Source organism: Anabrus simplex, chromosome 5, assembly GCF_040414725.1.
Source record: "Anabrus simplex isolate iqAnaSimp1 chromosome 5, ASM4041472v1, whole genome shotgun sequence".
Lineage (NCBI taxonomy): Eukaryota > Metazoa > Arthropoda > Insecta > Orthoptera > Tettigoniidae > Anabrus > Anabrus simplex.
In genome coordinates this window covers 390,828,960-390,849,790 of record NC_090269.1, presented here as the reverse complement: position 1 = coordinate 390,849,790, position 20,831 = coordinate 390,828,960, and the positions used below count along the sequence as shown (strand labels likewise).

Here is a 20,831-nt window from a genome sequence, read left to right as displayed (position 1 = left end):
TTACTCCATCTAATACCTCTTCCAATGATGAATTGAATAAATAACAAGAATTCCAGTTGAAATCCTTATCTCCTATTTTATTGAAAAAAATTCGTTGTACTTGGAGTGAAGTATAATTACAATTACATATTCTGTTACACTCTTAGGAATTCCAATTCCAAATTGAGATACAATTCAATAATTTTCTTATCATATATAAAAAAAAATTGTTGACATTAACATTACAATCTCGTTTCAATATTTTTGAAATACTAATAATTCATCGAAATGTTATTAAAACCTTGTAAAATATCCCCTAAATATTGTCGAGATGTCGTTGGAATGGTCGAAACACCTTGGAATATCGGTGAAAATCATGTTTCAATATTGCTTAATAATTATTGAAAGGTCACTGAAGTGACTGAAATTCCATGAAATATCGGCGGAATAATGTTTCAATATTGCTTAATAATTATTGAAAGGTCACTGAAGTGACTGAAATTCCAAGAAATATCGGCGGAATAATGTCTCAATATTGCTTAATAATTATTGAAAGGTCACTGAAGTGACTGAAATTCCATGAAATATCGGCGGAATAATGTTTCAATATTGCTTAATAATTATTGAAAGGTCACTGAAGTGACTGAAATTCCAAGAAATATCGGCGGAATAATGTTTCAATATTGCTTTATAATTATTGAAAGGTCACTGAAGTGACTGAAATTCCATGAAATATCGGCGGAATAATGTTTCAATATTGCTTAATAATTATTGAAAGGTCACTGAAGTGACTGAAATTCCAAGAAATATCGGCGGAATAATGTTTCAATATTGCTTAATAATTATTGAAAGGTCACTGAAGTGACTGAAATTCCATGAAATATCGGCGGAATAATGTTTCAATATTGCTTAATAATTATTGAAAGGTCACTGAAGTGACTGAAATTCCAAGAAATATCGGCGGAATAATGTTTCAATATTGCGTAATAATTATTGAAAGGTCACTGAAGTGACTGAAATTCCAAGAAATATCGGCGGAATAATGTTTCAATATAGCTTAATAATTATTGAAAGGTCACTGAAGTGACTGAAATTCCATGAAATATCGGCGGAATAATGTCTCAATATTGCGTAATAATTATTCAAAGGTCACTGAAGTGACTGAAATTCCAAGAAATATCGGCGGAATAATGTTTCAATATTGCGTAATAATTATTGAAAGGTCACTGAAGTGACTGAAATTCCAAGAAATATCGGCGGAATAATGTTTCAATATAGCTTAATAATTATTGAAAGGTCACTGAAGTGACTGAAATTCCATGAAATATCGGCGGAATAATGTTTCAATATTGCTTAATAATTATTGAAAGGTCACTGAAGTGACTGAAATTCCATGAAATATCGGCGGAATAATGTTTCAATATTGCTTAATAATTATTGAAAGGTCACTGAAGTGACTGAAATTCCAAGAAATATCGGCGGAATAATGTTTCAATATTGCTTAATAATTATTCAAAGGTCACTGAAGTGACTGAAATTCCAAGAAATATCGGCGGAATAATGTTTCAATATTGCTTAATAATTATTGAAAGGTCACTGAAGTGACTGAAATTCCATGAAATATCGGCGGAATAATGTTTCAATATAGCTTAATAATTATTGAAAGGTCACTGAAGTGACTGAAATTCCAAGAAATATCGGCGGAATAATGTTTCAATATTGCGTAATAATTATTGAAAAGGTCACTGAAGTGACTGAAATTCCATGAAATATCGGCGGAATAATGTCTCAATATTGCTTAATAATTATTGAAAGGTCACTGAAGTGACTGAAATTCCATGAAATATCGGCGGAATAATGTTTCAATATTGCTTAATAATTATTCAAAGGTCACTGAAGTGACTGAAATTCCATGAAATATCGGCGGAATAATGTCTCAATATTGCGTAATAATTATTCAAAGGTCACTGAAATGACTGAAATTCCAAGAAATATCGGCGGAATAATGTTTCAATATAGCTTAATAATTATTGAAAGGTCACTGAAGTGACTGAAATTCCATGAAATATCGGCGGAATAATGTCGAAATATCAAGAATATTAATTAAGTATCACTCAAATATCAACTAGACATCATTATAATAACGTTAGAGTTTCTTTGTATATCCTAAAAAAAAAAAAAAAAAAAAATTCATAAATTTATGATCTTTGCTTTCTTTGTTTTCTCAAGTCTTCATTGTGTAATAACGAAAACAACATAAGTAAGTTCCATAAATATGGTTCAAGAATCACCATACAGCTATATATATATGTATATATATCGACTCAAAATAAAACCGAAAATGAAATATTCTTTATACTAGGTAAACTAATTCGGTCATAAAACCATCTGAAAAATAAATAAATAGGATTAGCCTACCATAACATACGTATGCAAACAAGCTAATCAAACATCTAGGAATGCAATACTTCCATTCGTAAATAAACATCTTTCTGCAAAATTAAAACAGAAAATGGTATCGGAAATTTGCCTGTCCATAAGCAGTAGTCATTTTAGTCATGAAGACGTTTCCTCCCTCCAAACCTGCGTTCGACAGAACTTCAACTTAGGCTTAGTTTATTATGTGAGATTCAATTGAAAAAATAAATAAATATATGTTGACTTTCAGTCGCGAATGCCTTGTTTTAGGATATAATTTTTGATGACCATATACCATAAGTAGCCTGTAAATTCATTTACCTCTTAGAATCGTATGCATGTGCCACATAACCCAACTTCGTATACTGCTACGTAATTCACACGACGAAAACATCAACTGTAACGTAACATTAGCATTATGTCGCTTAAATATTACCAACTGCTCCAATCTATTCGTATTTCTCTAAATACTCATTCTGCCAATAATAATTCCTTATTACTTATACACTTCCCTATCTCCATTCTTTAGCTTATAATCTCTAAAGATTATCGGTCATAACAACGATTCCACCTAACAAAATCATTCGTTGCTCTAACTGTAGTGCAGTATACGTATAATCCATTCACATATTCTCATCATCTATCATGGGTTTACGGCATTCCGTAACACAAGCAATCACATATTCTCAGCAAAACAATGCGAGTATTAATATTTCAGGTTCTACTTACTTACTTTTAGTGTCAAATTATCGTCAAATGAAATTCTATTAATTTAGAAGACGGTCTAATACCATTCTGCATTGGACTGGAGTTGAATTACCCAGTGAAAGGCATAAGTCTTCAGAATTACATCGATAACGTCGGTTTTCAAAGCTTCACATAAAATAAACAAGCACTCCTACTCGTTGATTATAGATTTGAAACGTCAAAGACTACCTAACTCCGTATCTTAAATAAACTATAAGGATTCCTTTTTAATGACCCTACTCATAGAATTTTATCTTGAAGAATTAAACATTAACCATATTGCAATCATGTATTAAATTAAATATTTACTATCGTTCATTCAAATATACGTAACTTTAACTACGAGAATTTAAATATAAGGAACTTGACTTATCTTGCTTTCGTTATTCGACTGGGATGGTCTTCATTCTGGATCTCTGCCTCCCGACTCGACTTGCGGTTCACGTCATCATTGGTTACTGGTGACTGGCCTCGGGTGTGGGTGATGTCGGCTGGCACGGGCTCCCACCGGATTGCGATCCCATTCTTGTGGTTTAGCTAGCCATCGTATCTCCGTCGATTACGTGCGGTAAAAAACATAATAAAAGATAGCATTAGGGAATAAATAATTTCGAATATATATATTTTAGCTATCTAGTAGGTTATTCGTGAAGATGCAATATTTAGCCCAAATACTTTCGGTATTTCTAGTTTGTCGCTAGCTTAAAGAATAAGCTGCCGATCTCTAATTCTTCTTTAAAATTTCGGCTATGAGTTCGTGTTGGCAAATCTTATGGGCGATTCACTTCTTTCACGCCCGATGCTTTCACTTCGTACTTTATGGCTTATTCACCGCCGTAGTTATATTATTCGCAGATTTCTTCTGTAAATTCAACCTCTTCTTTTCTTGAATATCAGTTCTTGCTGACAATCTCGTTCTGATGATCAATACCAAATTTTTTTTTTTAAAGTGTCGTCTTTTTTTTTACTCGGGACAACAATCTGATTCTCTTATCACGGCCATTTGGATTGCTAAGGTCCGATCGTCGCAATATTAACTCATGGCCTACTTGATTAGTTATATCTGCATTTTCTCTTCCATTATGTAACCTCCGTCATTTTTATCGCGATGCATGGCAAGTATTAGGGATGCAACTCCCGATCATGACGCAAATCGGGCAATGAAATGGTACATAGTATTATGTAAATTTCAACCGCATAACACGTGGCTTGTATCAAATAGGTGGTGATAATAAATAAATCATTTTTGTGATAATTTTGCTTATAGTCAGTTTCAATATGGACCAATCATGAGAGTTGTCACTTGCAACATGGTAGCCAACGTGAAAGTGACCGAGGTATGAGGGATGCTAGTAATACCATTCCTTATACAGCCAGTCCCCAAGCCCCGATTTCAAGTAGTTAGCGCCCTGGGCAAACAATATTTAGGCGCCTCCCCCAACTGTTCCTTTTTCTGTTCCTCTAAAAAATGTTATTTACAAATTAAAGATTAAAGTTTTCAAGATTATGAGTTTTAAAACAGCACAATATGCAAATAATGTTAATTCTCATAAATAAATTTATCAAGCCATATAAATGTAACAGCCAAATAAGAATCAAGCTGTTTTTATTTTTATTTAAAAAGCCGTTGGTTCAGTTTGATGGTTTATGTGTAGGTAAATAATTTTAGAAATATGACACATAAATTATCATTAATTTATTGTAATTTATTTCGATCACATTTAAAAATACAAGTTTTGTTTATAGGCTAAATGTATATAATACTACTTTACATAAAATACTTTTTCCTTGATGTTTTCCTAGCAAATTCTTGAACAATTTCATCAAAGTTGTCTTTTTCAGTGCACATAAGAACTAATGAGCTTAACTTTTCATTAAGAACCTCTGCTTAAAACTGAAAAATCCCTTTCTGCAGTACAGTTGGTGATTGGAAAGGTCACAAACATCCTAATTGCAATTTCAAGGTTGGGAAAAATACTTGATAAATTGTTTTTTTTAATGTAAGAATACACTTTAGTCAAGTTTTGGAATCTCTCGAGTTCAACATACATTTGAAAGTGTACACACTCATTTACAAAATCTTGACTGATGTCTTCAGGGTACAGTGAACAAGTTTCAAAGCAGCATTCTTCACCTCTGGTGATTCGGATGAGTAAGTCAATAGTAGAGGTAACACTTGAAATCTTGAAGCTACGACTTCATATGCTTCTTTCCTTCTTGCTAAGTTTACTGTAAGTGTGTCCATTATTTTAAGGAACACATTATTTTTGACATTTGTTCTTGCATCTGGGTCTCCTTCAATCCCATGTGTTTCATCTGCAAATATTTTCCGTTTTCTTACTCTTGAGTAGCTTGGAACATCACACCCACCTATTTTCAAAGCAGATTGCTCATATATATGTCAAACTCATCCCTTTTCGTTTTGATGAATCCTTCCAGGGTTTTCAATTGTTTTATTCCTTCCTTAAGATTAAGATTTTCATACTGCACGCTTTAGAACATTTGTCATCTCTTTCCAAAATGTCATTCCACACAGCTAACAGAAAAGTGGTCTCGAAATTCTGAAATTTAGTTTCAAGGTTTTGTGCCTCAAGTCTACAAGGAGGTTTTACACTGGAGTTTTCAGATAGATGTCTCAACGATTGTCGTATTTCTTCATAACCTTTTACCAAAGCTCCAACAGCGTCTGCTCTTGCAGACCATGTGGTTTCTGATAAAGATTTTACCACTGGCATACAGTTTTTTGCCGAGAATTGCTTCAAAATATTCCACCTCTACGTTGACACAGAAAATTAATTATACAACTCCTGCACGAAGCCAAAGAAAACTACTGTGGCAGTGCAGCATACCGCGGCAGCCGAACCAACAAGATTTAATGAATGTGCTGCAGGCGGTATGTATTCAGCAAGGGGACTTTGCTGCTTTATTTGGGCCTGAAGACCTGAGTAAGCTCCTGACATATTGGAAGCATTATAATAACTTTGGCTCTTACAATTCTTGATGATGATTTTGAAACTCTCAAGACAGTCAACTACAGCTTTTCCTAGTCCAGCAGATGTATGTGATATTCCAGGCAAAAGCTTAATGAGTCCTTCTACAGGTTTTGGCTCTGTTTGAGGTACATATCGTAAAACAATAGCCAGCTAGTCAGTGTGAGAGCAATCAGGCGTCGAATCTACAATAAGAGAGTAATATCTAGCTTCTTTTACTTCATCAACTACAGCTTTATGCATACAATTCCACATAACTTCAATAAATTCATTACATACTTGAGAAGACAGGTATGAGGTGTGCCCTGGACTTTTGTTAACATATTTCCCGATGTGCTGGGCAAGGAAAGGGTCATTTTCACTGATTAACTCGAGGCATCCAAGACATAAACCATTTGAAGTTGATCCAAAATCCTCATTGTCACCTGGGAGAGGTAAACCCCTAACTGCCAAAAATCGTACTACAGAAACTATTCTTGAGATTATACTTCGCCAATAGTTTACCTCTTCTTCATACTGTGTAAACAGAATTCTATCAACCTGCTTGAACTGTTTTTTGTCTGGTGATGTACGTAAGAACATTACGCCTGTGGTCATGAGAATGTTCATGATGTTTCAGTAGTTCGTAGCTGTGCTTCCAGTCATTAAGACCGGTAGAAAAATGTGTTTTTGCATTGTCTGGTTGACATAAACAGCATTGAATACAGAATTATTTCCCAGTTGACCATGAATACAATAACCAATCTCTTAAAACAACGTCTCCATTAGGAAGAGTACTCTTAAAAATGTTTTGAGACAATGTTCTTTCACCATCATTGTAAGTTCGCAGAGATTTCGAAAAATACACCATTATGTTTTGTTTTGGACAATGTTTAATAACATTCTCAACTACTGAATTTAACTTGACATTCCAAGTAATAGGACCATTTATAGAAAATGAATTAGGTAATGTTACCACAGGTTGTGATTGTGAAATAGTCCAAACGGCTCCTGGACAACTTCAGGCTCATTGTTCAATTTAATACTAGTACAGGGATGAGCAGTCTGTATATCTAGGCCTTTTAAGTCTTCTTTGGTAAAGTTAAATGGGACCGATGACGAAGTCGAAGATTTTGTTAAGTCGTCTTGGCATTCCGATTCCGAGGTTGGAGTTAAACGAGTCAAAGTAAAGAACTTTTCCATTTTTGGCACTTTCTTAAGTAGTTCAAGTTCATCACTCTGCTGTTTAGCAGCGCAATTTTCGTATTCAGCACAACTTAACTTTTTACTCATGATTAAATACTGAAAAACATGTAAGAATCACACGAGACAATGAGTTGGCTAGGCGAGGTTAACAGGTTGATGGTGAGCGGATGTACACAACAATACGCACACGAACCGTCACGAGCCAATGACAGACAGGGCAGTGGCTGTGCAGACTAACAGGGTTGCCAAGCCATCAACTACAATTGCCCACCCAGCACCCGCACGAGTTAAATAATACCTCTCTTATTGTTTGCAGTTATTTAATTTTCCTCATAAAATTTAAATATATAGATTAAATTCATATCTTAAAGTTTGAATAGTTTAGTGTGTTTTATATAGACTAATAAAATAATTGGAATAATTTGTGGAAAGTAAAAGTAATTTGAGTGTAATGAATTTAAGACGTTACTCACGCAGGCCATAATTACTCGATCTGCCGCCGTTGCCCCTTAAAAACTGGCGCCCTGGGCAAATGCCCAGTCCGCCCATTTGTAAATCGGGGCCTGCCAGTCCCTGTTATGAATGGTATGAAAATATCTCTCATAGGGTCAGTTGCATGCATTTCAGTGGGCTTGGCAGACTGATATGTAATAGCAACTTCCAGCTCGGTGATGAAAGCAACGGGATAACCTCACTCCTTATTTCCCTAGTACGCCTCTTCAGTGACGCCTAGGCTATCTATGACAGCTGTTGGCAGAGCTTTGGAGGATCGCACCAGCCTTCGGGCTGAATACCTGACATACATACATACATACATACATACATACATACATACATACATACATACATACAGAGATAAGGCTTTTTGCAGTTGATGTTATTCTGAATAGAGTAATAAATTAGTTACAAGATTGTGAGCAACTGCAAAATGACCTTGATAATGTTGTGAGATGGACAGTAGACAATGGTATGTTGATAAACGGGGTTAAAAGTCAGGTTGCGAGTTTCACAAATAGGAAAAGTCCTCTCAGTTTTAATTATTGTGTTGATGGGGTGAAAGTTCCTTATGGGGATCACGGTAAGTACCTAGGTGTAAATATAAAGAAAGACCTTCATTGGGGTAATCACATCAATAGGATTGTAAATAAAGGGTACAGATCTCTGTACATGGTTATGAGGGTGTTAAGGGTTGTAGTAAGAATGTAAAGGAGAGGGCATGTAAGTTTCTGGTAAGACCCCAACTAGAGTATGGTTCCAGTGTATGGGACCCTCAACAGGATTATTTCCTCCGATCAGTCATACTCATTATAAAGTTTTTCAAAATACTTTACCATCACCTTCTGAAGACCCTTTTCGTCATGTACTATGGATCCATCTTCTCTCTCTAATGCGTTTATTTTTTCTTGATTTATTCTTTTCGATTTTATTATTCTGTATAATAGTTTCTGATTTCCTTGACTATCTTGCTCAATTTTGTTGGTAAACTGTCCCCAACTTTTCTCCTTTTCTTCCTTGATACTCCGCTTTACTTGTAGTTTCAATCTTTTGTATTCCACATGTAACCTTTCTACCTTATTCTCATCCCTCTTATATGTTTTTTGCTTTCCCTTATCCATTTACCTTGTTTCTTTTATTTCTTTTTTATTTTGTCTGTCCACCACCGTGTCTCCTTTGCCTTAACTTTTGATTTTGTTTTCCCCGCATACCTCAGTTGCTGCTTCCACAAATGTTTTGTCTTAAATTGTCCCACTCTTCTTCTCCACTTCGTATTTCCGAGTTAGGCAATCATTTTTATACAATCTTGGAATGTAATTCTTTTATCCTCCTCCTCCAATTCCCAAATTCTGATCTTTGGTTTCTTCTTCAGTACAATTTTAGGGATTTTACTTGTTTTTAATTCCACAATTAATAATCTTTTGATCACCTTCCATACTTTCACTGAGGATTATCTCCATATTCATGATGTATCTTCCCCAGTCTCGGTCTGTTATTATAAAATCGATGAGTGTTCCATACTGTCCATCCCAACTATATCGGCTGATCTTATGGCTATTCCTCTTCATAAACCATGTGTTCTTTATTATCAGGTTATTTCTGATACAAAAGTCCAATAGTTCCTCTCCATCTTCATTTCTATCATCATACCCATGTGGGCCCAGAACATTCTCATATCCCACTCTATCAGTTCCCACATGAGCATTCAGTTCTCCCAATATCATAATCTTACTTAGTATTGCTCTTGCTTAGTATTGCTATTTAAATCAATCACTACTTCACTACTTTCTTCTAAAACTACAACACTGTCCACAGGTAATTCGGGATAATAATTTTTCACAGTGTTAGATAGCTGAACACAAAATTGCTTTTCCATGCAAGCACTTCAAGGGCTAATTTTTTTTTTTTTTTTTTTGGCTGAAGAAATCTATTTGCAAATCAATCTTCCTCCTTTCTTTTCTGCCATGTTTTCTTCATGACTCTTACTGTTTTCCTTGTTTGCCTCTATTCACTGCAGGAAAATGTTGGGGTGGAGATATCTAGAACAGCTTTTGAGGGTGATTCATCATAAGATTCGGGGACACTGAGGCTGTCAATGAAGGTGAATATTTTCCAAGAATGTCCAAAACTTTATTGTCAATATCAGTCAGTTTGGCATGTTTCCACCACCTGTGCCAGTCTGCCTTTGATTATCAACCTTTGCCTACAAAAAAATAAAGAACTGTTGTGTAGTATATGTTAATATAATTACCCTAATTAAAATTATGATTTAAACTAAATTAAAATCAACCTAATCAAAAATTTTGATATAAATGTAAATGAATGAGTTAAATAAAAACGTACTTACTAGTGTCACCTTCTTGAAATTAGGTCAGAATATATCTCTTACATACGTCCAACTTTTCCCTTCAAAAGCTCCATGAGCTTTTCCCAAGTCAAATATTTCTACCCAACCATTTATTTTGTCTTGTTTTTTCAGACTCACTGAATGCACCGAAAAGATTATCTTTCCTTCTTTCTATTTCCTTCAAAAGGAACAATTTAGTTTCTCTTGACACCATTTTAACAATTCCTGCAGAGTTTGGAATTTCGTAACAATTAAGTTTGGCAGCCGAATATCGTTATTAGTGGCATCTGCTGGCCTAATATGACAGACCAAGGTATGACGGACTATCACGTAACATATGCGAGGATCGTGGAAGAACAGAATGGGTGATAATGACGGAGTAAATTCCTATCATCAAAGAAATAAACTGAAAAATAACATTGTAACTTTACAAAATTCACAGAAATATTAGAGTTCTTTGAATCTTTGCTGCATAACTTACCTTAAAATACGATATTACTATAAATGAGACAAGCATAACCTAATTCAACGAATGGAATACGAAGATAAACAGCTGATTCATGTTACGACGTAGTACAGTATGCTTATTGATATGTCGTCACTTGTAAAACTTGTAACAATTCAATGGTAATATACAAGAGACTTTCAATCTTTTGTGGAACAGAAATATACAACTCCACATTTTGCAAGAACCCACACTTGTATTGTACAAGACCATACTTTTGTGGAATAGGCACCTGCAGCTGAATCTGATTTGTTCAAATTCTTATATTGTGTTTACTCAAAGATTTGCAGACCTGCTCTCCCACCTGTTTCCTTAAGGGTCTCAACTTGCCTAGTAGCAGTTCCTTGATCTTCTGCAAAGAAAATTATGTCAGCCTCAAAGGCGAGACAATCCACTGTAAATCCAACAGGAGTGCTGAAAGGCCATCATGTATTACCCTATGTATAATAACACAGCTTTATTTTTCTGCAGAGCAATCCCGTGTTTATGTACGTATTTTCTCTGCTATTGGGCGGCTGACTCAGTTGTTGAAGTATTATCACAAGTGTCAGAAGGGATCACTTCTGCAACAGTGGCGAACTCTAGTGGAAATGGAACAAGATGAGGGTGTTGCTGATTGGGTGCACAAATTTTATGATGCTCTGCTTTCCAACTGGCATGATCAGGTTTGTAAACCTCAATTAATACACAGAGTGTAATCAAATTAATTTACAACCTTTTATTCTGCAACATCATCTAAATCAGACTTGCTTTTTCTCAAATTTAATAATATATTATTATTTATTATTTATTTATATTATAATTTATATTATTATTATTATTGTTTCGTTTCGGCCAACTAAGGACCACGTCATTTCAACTGTTTCCCTTGAGCTTTAATGTTGGTCCAGTATTCCTTCATTCGTATACGGTGTTGCTCCTTTCGCTCTTCCGTCCATGCCTTTCCAGTTTTCATCTTCGGCTTTGGTAGGAAACTCTGATGTTCTTGGAGTTTTTTCTTAAGTGGGACATGCTCCTGGATATCTTCAAATGAGATCCCAATCTTCTGCAGATCTTTCTGTACCTCACTGAACCATGCCCCCTTTGCCTTTTTCTCTTGGAGGAAAGTGAAAATGCGGTTGGTTAACCGTGTTGAATTCATTCGGGCCATGTGTCCATAAAAATTATTATTATTATTATTATCATCATCATCATCATCGTACCGGAAATATCATTTACACAGTTCAGTTTTGCATTCTGAACTACATAACAAACTACAGGGTCTTTTTTCGGCTCGCTCTGCAGCACCACTCAGAGTACGGCATGGCTGGTGTAATGACATTTAAAGATAAAAATTTCACAATGTTCTGTATTGAACTGTATCACAATTAAATTGAAAGGCGTAATGACACTCCGTCGCTAGCCGGTATAATGCACGCTTTTCCCCCACACTACTCACAGCAATTCACACTTACAGAAATCCATTTCTAGTGAAACTATTAGTATAAAACCTACCTGGCATTACATTTGATGTTCGAAATGTTGTCCCTCAGTTGTCAAACATGCCTGATACCTCTTAAATAGCTTTGCAAGCACTCAGCGAATCTCAGCCCGTGTGATGTTCGAAATAATTTGTGTAATGTTCTCTTGTGTGAGGGTTGTTCACATACATTTTTACCTTCAGCATCCCCCACAGGTAATGATCACAGGGATTTAAATCAGGAGATCTAGGGGGATAATTAATCACACAATCTTCGAAAACTTCCCATATTACCTCCATAGGTGATAAAGATGTTGATTCCCATGGGGAACCTGAAATATTGGTTCCGAATTAGTAAATGCATAATACCAATATAGTTAGTCCATTGTTGGACATTATGAATTTTCCAGCTAACTCATTCCTGGTTGCCAGCGTTTTGCCCCAGTGTGCTAATTTGGGCTCATCAGTTGGTAAATAGCACACCTACCAAGCCGCATGGCTAGTGCATACCATGGAGGCCACTGTGTAGGCTACTTGGAGGTCTTGGTAGGTGTGCTATTTTTAGCTTGTTCCCTGTGTTAGGGGAACACGCACGGAAGGCGATAGCGCAGCCTGTGACTCATTTGCCTTGCGTCTTGGTAGGTGTGCTATTTACCAACTGATGAGCCCAATTTAGCACACTGGGGCAAAACGCTGGTAACCAGGAATGAGTTAGCTGGAAAATTTAAAATGTCAAATAACAGACCAACTATACTGGTATTACCTCCATAGACCGATTAGCAGTGTGTACCGTCGCATTACCTTGCATAAAGTAACCGTTACTCCTTTCTATATATCGATCGGCATGTATTGTTTCACAGAAAAATTAGGCCCTATAATTCTGCAACACTTATTGTGCACCAAACTCCTGTCTTTACATCATGAAGTGGACGGACATGCAGCTGGTGGGGATTTTCTGCACACCAGTAGCGATTGTTTTGACTATTTACATAGCCACTTACGTGTAGCCGTGCTTCATCGCTATAAAATAAAAGTTCTGGGTCAACATACCCATCGTGAACTGACTGAAGCAACCAGTTACCACACCGAACCCTAGGAAAACTGTCAGGGCCTCTTAAATATTGGGCAGGGGTGGGTTTGTGCAGTTTTGCTTTTAACAGTTTTGTTGTTTTGTGGGCAGAAGATAATGACACATTAGCTTGTACGGCGTGACGCGACAGGGATTTTGTTGGAGTTTTTTTCCAAGAGAGCTCCTTTTTTGTCAAGCTTTTCCTGTGTTAAAACGGTTCGTCTCCTGCATGATTTCTTGTTAAGAATAGGCCCGGTGGTGCGGAACTTCTTTACTAATTTACGTACCATACTCCTATGGGGAGGGAGGAGCCCGGGAAATTTGCGAATTAATCAAATGAGGCATTCGGTATAAGAAGAATGCTTCTCATAGCACAAAACAATGAATACATGCTGTTCTACTGTATACATCACTAGTTAAACACAAGATTACTTTAGTATTCCTACAAAAACTACGCTATTTTAAAGCAAACACATTGACAACGTTACCAGTACCACAGATGTTGAACTAAACTAATGCTGTGAAGCAATGGTTATCACTACTGTACTGCATTAGATCATCTTAGCTGGTCATGAAGCAATACCTCTCTTGGCAAATGAGTCACACAGCCGCGCTGTCGCCTTCTGTGCGTGTTCCCCTGACACACGGAAATAGCTAAAAATAGACCCTGTATAACACAGATAAAAATCAAAGCACTTCATACCAATCTTGACCAGAGCATAGCAACATCAAGTGCATTCTGTGTTGCATGGAAAAGATCACCTTCAGTGAAGGAAGATGGACACATTGAACTCTGGAGCATATGCTGCATAGTTTGTTATTCGCCACAGTCACATCTGATGTTGCTAGCATCGATATAGCTCCATCTTGCTAGGTTGACTTTGGATCTGCCCACTCCTGTCCTCAGTCTGTTCAAGGATTTCCAGACAGACCAGTCTTCATAACATCCACATGGCAAATATTCTGCAACTGTCATCTGGCCTGGGATGACAGGGACCTTGGCTTTCCAAAGCTGTACTCTTGCAGTGTCAGGTGATCCAGTTAGTTCCTCAGACATTCGTAGGAAACTTTTTCTTGACTTGGGCTGGAGATGTATGGCCATGCAGGGGATGAGTACTTTGTTGCTCCACTTTAGTCCTCTCCTTGTCTGCAGCTACTTTCCTTCGAATACAATCCCTGCAAGACAGTAGAGTTTGTCAACTGGAGTAGACTTTAAACAGCCAATCACTAGCCTGCATGTCTCGTTGAGGGCCACTTCTCTGGTCTGTCTCTACGAGAACAAGTGTCATGGTGGCGTAATTTGCGGCTCATAATTCCAGGTGTTTTGAAGGTGTATAGTACTCTTAGTACGGTCCTGTGTGCAAGCATTGATTTAGTGAAGTGAAAGTGACCTGTGAATGTGTTAGGGCAGTGTATCTCGTTGTGGAAATATAGCATTTATTTCTTTTAAATCCATAAGTTTCGAAGTTAGGTTAGGTATGGCCGGAAGTAAGAAAAACAGAAGAAATGTGGCGCGATCTTCAGCTGTCCAGGGTCAGGGAGCAGCTACGACTCCCACATCACGCTTGTCAACTGTTACCAGACAGCGTTCACAAACACGGTCAACCCTCCACCCTTCTGCTACTCTACCTTCGGCTGAACGCAAGCGCTCTCCCTCGGAGACTGACGGGACCACCACCACCTCGCAGGAAGCAGCGCCATCCCTACAATCTGGCTCGACCCGGGCCTCACGATCGTCAGCTGTAAGTGAGCAGCTCTCCCTCACAACACCAACTAGCGGCAACACCAACATGCCGAACACAGAGCCCTCCTACATCACAGGTAACACTAATTTAACTGAAGACAAGATTGTGACCCTGGTGCAAGGTATAGTGGGGAACTTATTACAAAATAGCGACTTCCTTCAACCCTTGGTAACAGTTCTCGCACAAAAAGTTTGTGAAGAACTAAAAGAAACAATAGACTTCAATTCTAAAGTTATCAGCAATTTAAGAAATGAGTTAAAAGCTCGCGAAAATGAAATTCTGGAATTAAAGTCTTTATTGAATTATAAAATGGACGAAATTGAACAATACCAAAGGCGAAACAGTATTCGAATTTTTGGGTTGCCCGAAGAATCTGGTGAGGATACAACTCACTTAGTGCTCAATGTGGCCCAAAAATTGAAAGTCCCCTTAAGCGCTGAAGATATTGACCGCTCGCATAGGGTTGGTTCCCCTGGGTCTGGGAAGTCAAGGGCTATCATATGTAAATTTGTCTCCTACACCAAGAGATCGGCAGTTTTCCGTGCGAAGAGGCTGTTACGTGGATCCAAGGTGACGATTCGTGAAGATCTTACCTCTACCAGACATCATCTGTTGAAACAGGCAATTTCCATCTTTGGCGAAAAGCAGGTGTGGACTTCTGATGGCACAATTATCGTACTACAAGGGGGTGTTAAACACCGTGTGAGAAATACTGTCGAACTTAAAAAGATCTCTCCTCGCTGAAATTAAATTAGTATGTTCTATTCAGTATTCTCTTCTCTACTTTGCTTCAGGTAATCTAAAACTGTATGTAATTTTATTAGGACCTATAACTGAATATTAATTTTCTGGAATTTTGCAACCAGCCAAATTCAAGTATGTCTTCTAAACTTAAGTGTTCTGAAATTCACAAAATCATTGAAGATCTATCAGAAACCTATCCCTCTGATTTGAAAATAATTCACTTAAATGCTCAGTCATTAGTTGATAAGGTACATTTCGATGAGTTTTTTGACTGCTTTGTTGATTCAAATATTAACGTTATTGCTGTAAGTGAGACATTTTTCAAGGGGTCCATTCCGGACTCAGAGATTAACATTCCTGGCTTTAATCTATATAGAAACGATAGATTGGGCAAGAGAGGAGGAGGGGTGGCTGTGTACGTGAGGAGCAATATAAAATGTAAAATAGTTCACACCTCCCCTGCAGAATATTGTCGTAAGCCAGAGTATATTTTCCTAGAACTTGAATTACCTATAGGTAAAGTATTATTTTCATGCATCTACCGTCCTCCCAAAATTGGTTTCATGGATTCGTTTGTAGAGGCGATGTATAATTACGTTTTTCATTATAAATATGTTATACTTGCAGGTGATATGAATGGGCATTTTGGATCAGGGTCCTCGGAAACTGTAGTAATCGATGATGCACTTGACTCATGCAATTTAACTAGAATACCATTTGATGACACATACCATACTGCATATTGTCATTCTAATCTCGATACCATAGCTTCAAATTGTAATGATACCCTTCTTAAATTTGGGCAGACCCCAGCGAGTGGATTTTCTGGACATGATATGCTATATGCTGTCTTCTCTATATCGACACCCAAATATGAAAGAAAATGGATCACATTTAGGGATTTCCGCAGTTTTAATCCTGAAGATTTTCGAAAAGACGTAATTTCCGCTCCCTGGTATGAAGTATTTTCTCAGCGTAATATCGATGATAAAGTCATCAAATTTAATAGTTTAATTTCCGCGTTGTACGACAAGCATGCCCCATTAAAACTAATTCGAGCCAAACACCCACCTAACCCGTGGATAACGTCTACAATAAAGAAATTAATCTCTGCGCGGGACAAGGCAAAAAGAAAGCACATCAAAACCAGGAAACCTGAAGACTTTGAAACCTTTCGCATCTTGCGTAATAAAACCAAACTCGCGATCCGTGATGCTAAAGTCAAACACATGCATTCTTTGTTCAGTAAGAGAACAACTCCGTCTGCTCTCTGGGGAACTATAAAATCACTAGGTATTGCTAAGAAAAATTCGCAACATACTTCCTCATTCATATCTGCAGAATTGCAAAATGATTATTTCTTAAGGATCTCACCAGTGAACAATTCTCACAGAATATCCGAAATTATTCATAGTTACATGAACACAAAAGAACCTCAACATGATCTCTTTCACTTTTCGTACATTTACCCAGAGGATATAGTCAAGGTATTTAAGAGCATGAATACCAAGGCTGTTGGACCAGATGGTATCTCACATCCCCTCCTAATGAACTGTTTGGATATAATCACTCCGGTTATAGCTCACCTGTATAATTTCTGTTTACAATCAGGAGTATTTCCAGCTGTATGGAAAATGGCCAATATAAGACCTGTTCCTAAAGTTCCTTCTCCTCAAAAATTTGATGATTTCAGGCCAATCAGTATTTTGTCAATATTAGGTAAAGGATTAGAAAGGATTGTTTACCAACAACTCACTTCGTATTTAAATACTCATTCTATACTTAACACATTTCAGTCTGGTTTTCGAACAGGCCATAGCACTACGACGGCACTTCTCAAAGTCACCGATGATATCAAGTTTGCAATGGACAGAAAGGAACTAACGCTTCTGGTATTATTCGATTTAAGTAAGGCATTTGATAGAGTTCATCATGACCTCCTTCTGACTAAATTACGCACAATGGGCATATCTCTATCAGCTCTCTCTTGGTTTGAATCGTTCTTGAAAGGGAGATCTCAGCGTGTAGTATTTGACAAACAAAATTTTTCTAAGTGGTCTAGTGTGCATTCTGGCGTCCCTCAGGGTTCCGTGTTGGGTCCCGTTTTGTTTTCGCTGTATATAAACGATCTGCCTGGAGTTTTACGCTACACGAGACATCATATGTATGCCAATGATTTACAGATCTATTACCATTTTCCTGTGAATCGTGTTGTCGAAAGTATTAGTAAAATAAATCTAGATATAGACAGACTACATCAATATACACTAAGTCATAATTTACTATTAAATGAAAACAAAACTTTAGCTATTTTTCTAGGATATCGAAGAAACTTATCAAATCTTTTCAACAGGGACATTCCTCCAGTAATTGTAAACGGTTCTGTAGTCAAGTATCAGGAATGTGTTAAGAATTTAGGTATTCTAATGGATAACACTCTGTCCTGGACCTTTCATGCCAAGCACTTGGTCAAGAAAGTGTCTGGCATATTGCATCAGTTTCGACGAAACTTGCCGTATCTTCCTTTCTCGGTGAGAAGGATGCTGATCCAAACTATGGTATTTCCTATTTTAGATTACGGCGCTGTAATTTACAGCGATATCTCTGAGAAATATAATAGCAAACTCCAACGTATTCAGAATGCCTGTGTTCGATTCGTCTTCAATATTCGTAAAGACTGTCACGTAACATCTTACTACAAAGCCGCAGAGTGGTTGAAACTCAGGGATAGACGATCATACTCAGCTGCTTGTTTACTTCTGAGAATTTTAAAATCTAATGCTCCCTCATATTTGACCAAGTCCTTTGTTCAGATGAGTCAAGTGCACGACCGGGACAATAGGTTTACAGCTAACACCCTTCAGGTTCCACAGCATCGTACGGTAAAGTGCAGTAAGTCGTTCATTGTCACTGCCTCTCAATTATACAACGATCTTAAACTATATGAAATTCAGCAAAGTAGTGTTGGAACTCAGAAAAAATATCTTAAATACCGCTACCTTTCCACTTATTAAGCCATGTAAATGAATTTTCACCAAATTAATTAAATAGTACGAAATATCATAATCCCCTAGATACATTTTAGATGCTCAGTCTTACTCTTAATTCATCCTCGGCTTTAAAAATCTTAGGTTTCTGTTTCGTCTTCTGTTCCTTGTTAGTATAGTGTATGTTTATGAAATGTTAAAGTATTATTGTAACCTCCTAGATGTTTAGTTTTTAATCTTATTCTTATATCCTCAGTAGGAAAATGTATCTTACGCTTTTTATGTATTCTTTCATTAGATTTTGTATGTTAGGTGATACATTTAAGTTAAAGTGGCAGTTAGTTACAGCCAAAGGGACCTCTGGTCCTACTTGTAATTAACTTTAAATAAATATATTTCTATTCTATTTCTACCTATCTGGCATGGGATGATGAATACCAAACAGGGCATGCATATTCTCCGACGGAATAACAAAGTGCCATTGCAGATGTACGGAGGGTTTGCGATTGACTACCCCACTACGAAGTAGGTTGTTCCTTAATACCAATATAGTTGGTCCGTTATTGGACTTTATAGATTTTCCAGCTGACTCATTCCTGGTTGCCAGCGTTTCGCCCCAGTGTGCTGAGTTGGCCTGATCAGTTGGTAAATAGCACACCTACCAAAGACCTCCAAGTAGCCTACGCAGTGGCCTCCACGGTATGCACTAGCCATGTGTCTTGGTAGGTGTGCACAAGGCACAGATACTCTGTGCAACATGCACATCTTACAGCGTTGTCGATTTCACAACTATTACATTGATTATAGGAAGGCTCTTCTTTGAAACAATAATCGACTGGATCAACAAATTGTGAAGGTTTCTTGTTAACATAACCACATTTGTACCAACTGTACTGCCACATGCTACAAAAACGTGAAGAGGAGAACTGGTTGTGCGTCAAAGATTGCACTTTTAAGATGTTGTTCCTTAAATGTACCTTGATGTCTCACGAGTTTAACAAAATTAAATCGTACAAAATATGTATAAATTGCTTCCAAATGCGGAAGCCCAAAACATCTAAAGGCTGGATAAGTCCAGTGGCTCCTTTCGGAATTGTTTGAAAATTAATGATTTTTCTTACTCCCAATTTTAGCATTTAAAATATTTTCTTCTTTCTGTCCGGTCCAGGAATCGAGAAGTAAAACTGTACTCTGGTACTAGCTCACAGTAAACATCCCGTAAGCATTTCTGTACAAGTTCTTTGGTCAGTTTTCCAGACTTTGAAGGCAAAGTGTACACATTTGATGCAGTAAATAGTTTTTTTTTCTATATTTGGACCAAATTTGCCATTTTTTTCTTTCAACACCACTAGCAACTTCAGCACTAGTTGTCCATCTGCCGAAATTATTGGCTGTATTGTGTAGCTATGTGTTAGTGAATTCATAGATTGTGCTTCCGCTAATACGACTTTTTCTCCTCGTTCATTATGGGTCCTTCCAGAATGGAACTCTTCATGAAAACCAGACTGATCAGTATTAAACACGCACTCTGGGCCGTGACTTTCTATTCATTGGGACGCTTCTTCAACAGACAGTGTCGTGTTACAGTTAGTATCTTCTTGTTCAAATTGGTACATTTTAGTTACGAATTTGCAAATTTTTCTTGATCCAATTTTGAATTTCTTTTTAAAACTCATTACCCAGGAATGAGATGCTCGAAACGTGTCGTAGTTAATTAGATGAGCGTACTTTAAGGCCCATTGTTTAATATTTATATCATGAGCAATTTTGTTTCGTTGTCTACTTTCTTTGAACTTTTGATAAGTCTTCTTCGTAACAAATTAATTTTTTTCTCCCATTGTGCCTCCGTTTTCCAGTTGTTGCTCCCTCCTGTAAAGCTCTTGCCGGAACTTTAATTTACAAAACCTGTGTTTCACTGATGCGAAGCTCCTCTGTTTCCCACCTTTGTTTCGCCAATATTCGACGACCTTCTTCTTATCAGGTATTGGGATTAGACATCGTTCACCCGTTGTTGTGGATGCAGGGTTAGGAGCAACATTTTTGGAGACGAGGTCAAATAACGGTGTTTCAATATTGTCTTCCTCGAAATCAAAGTCATCATCTGACATATCCAATGTTCCATCCAGTTCCACTATCATATCGGTATCCAAAACCCTGTCGG

At 37.1% G+C, this 20,831-nt stretch overlaps 1 protein-coding gene across 1 annotated transcript in view; it reads left to right on the top strand.

Annotated features, from left to right (window-relative positions):
- The window catches only part of Cog7 (conserved oligomeric Golgi complex subunit 7), a 182,226-nt gene that overhangs the window by 61,234 nt on the left and 100,161 nt on the right, over positions 1-20,831 (top strand). Inside the window, exon 7 of the mRNA XM_067147745.2 lies at positions 11,138-11,331. Coding sequence (XP_067003846.1) covers positions 11,138-11,331 — 194 coding nt within the window. The remainder of the gene's footprint in view (positions 1-11,137; positions 11,332-20,831) is intronic.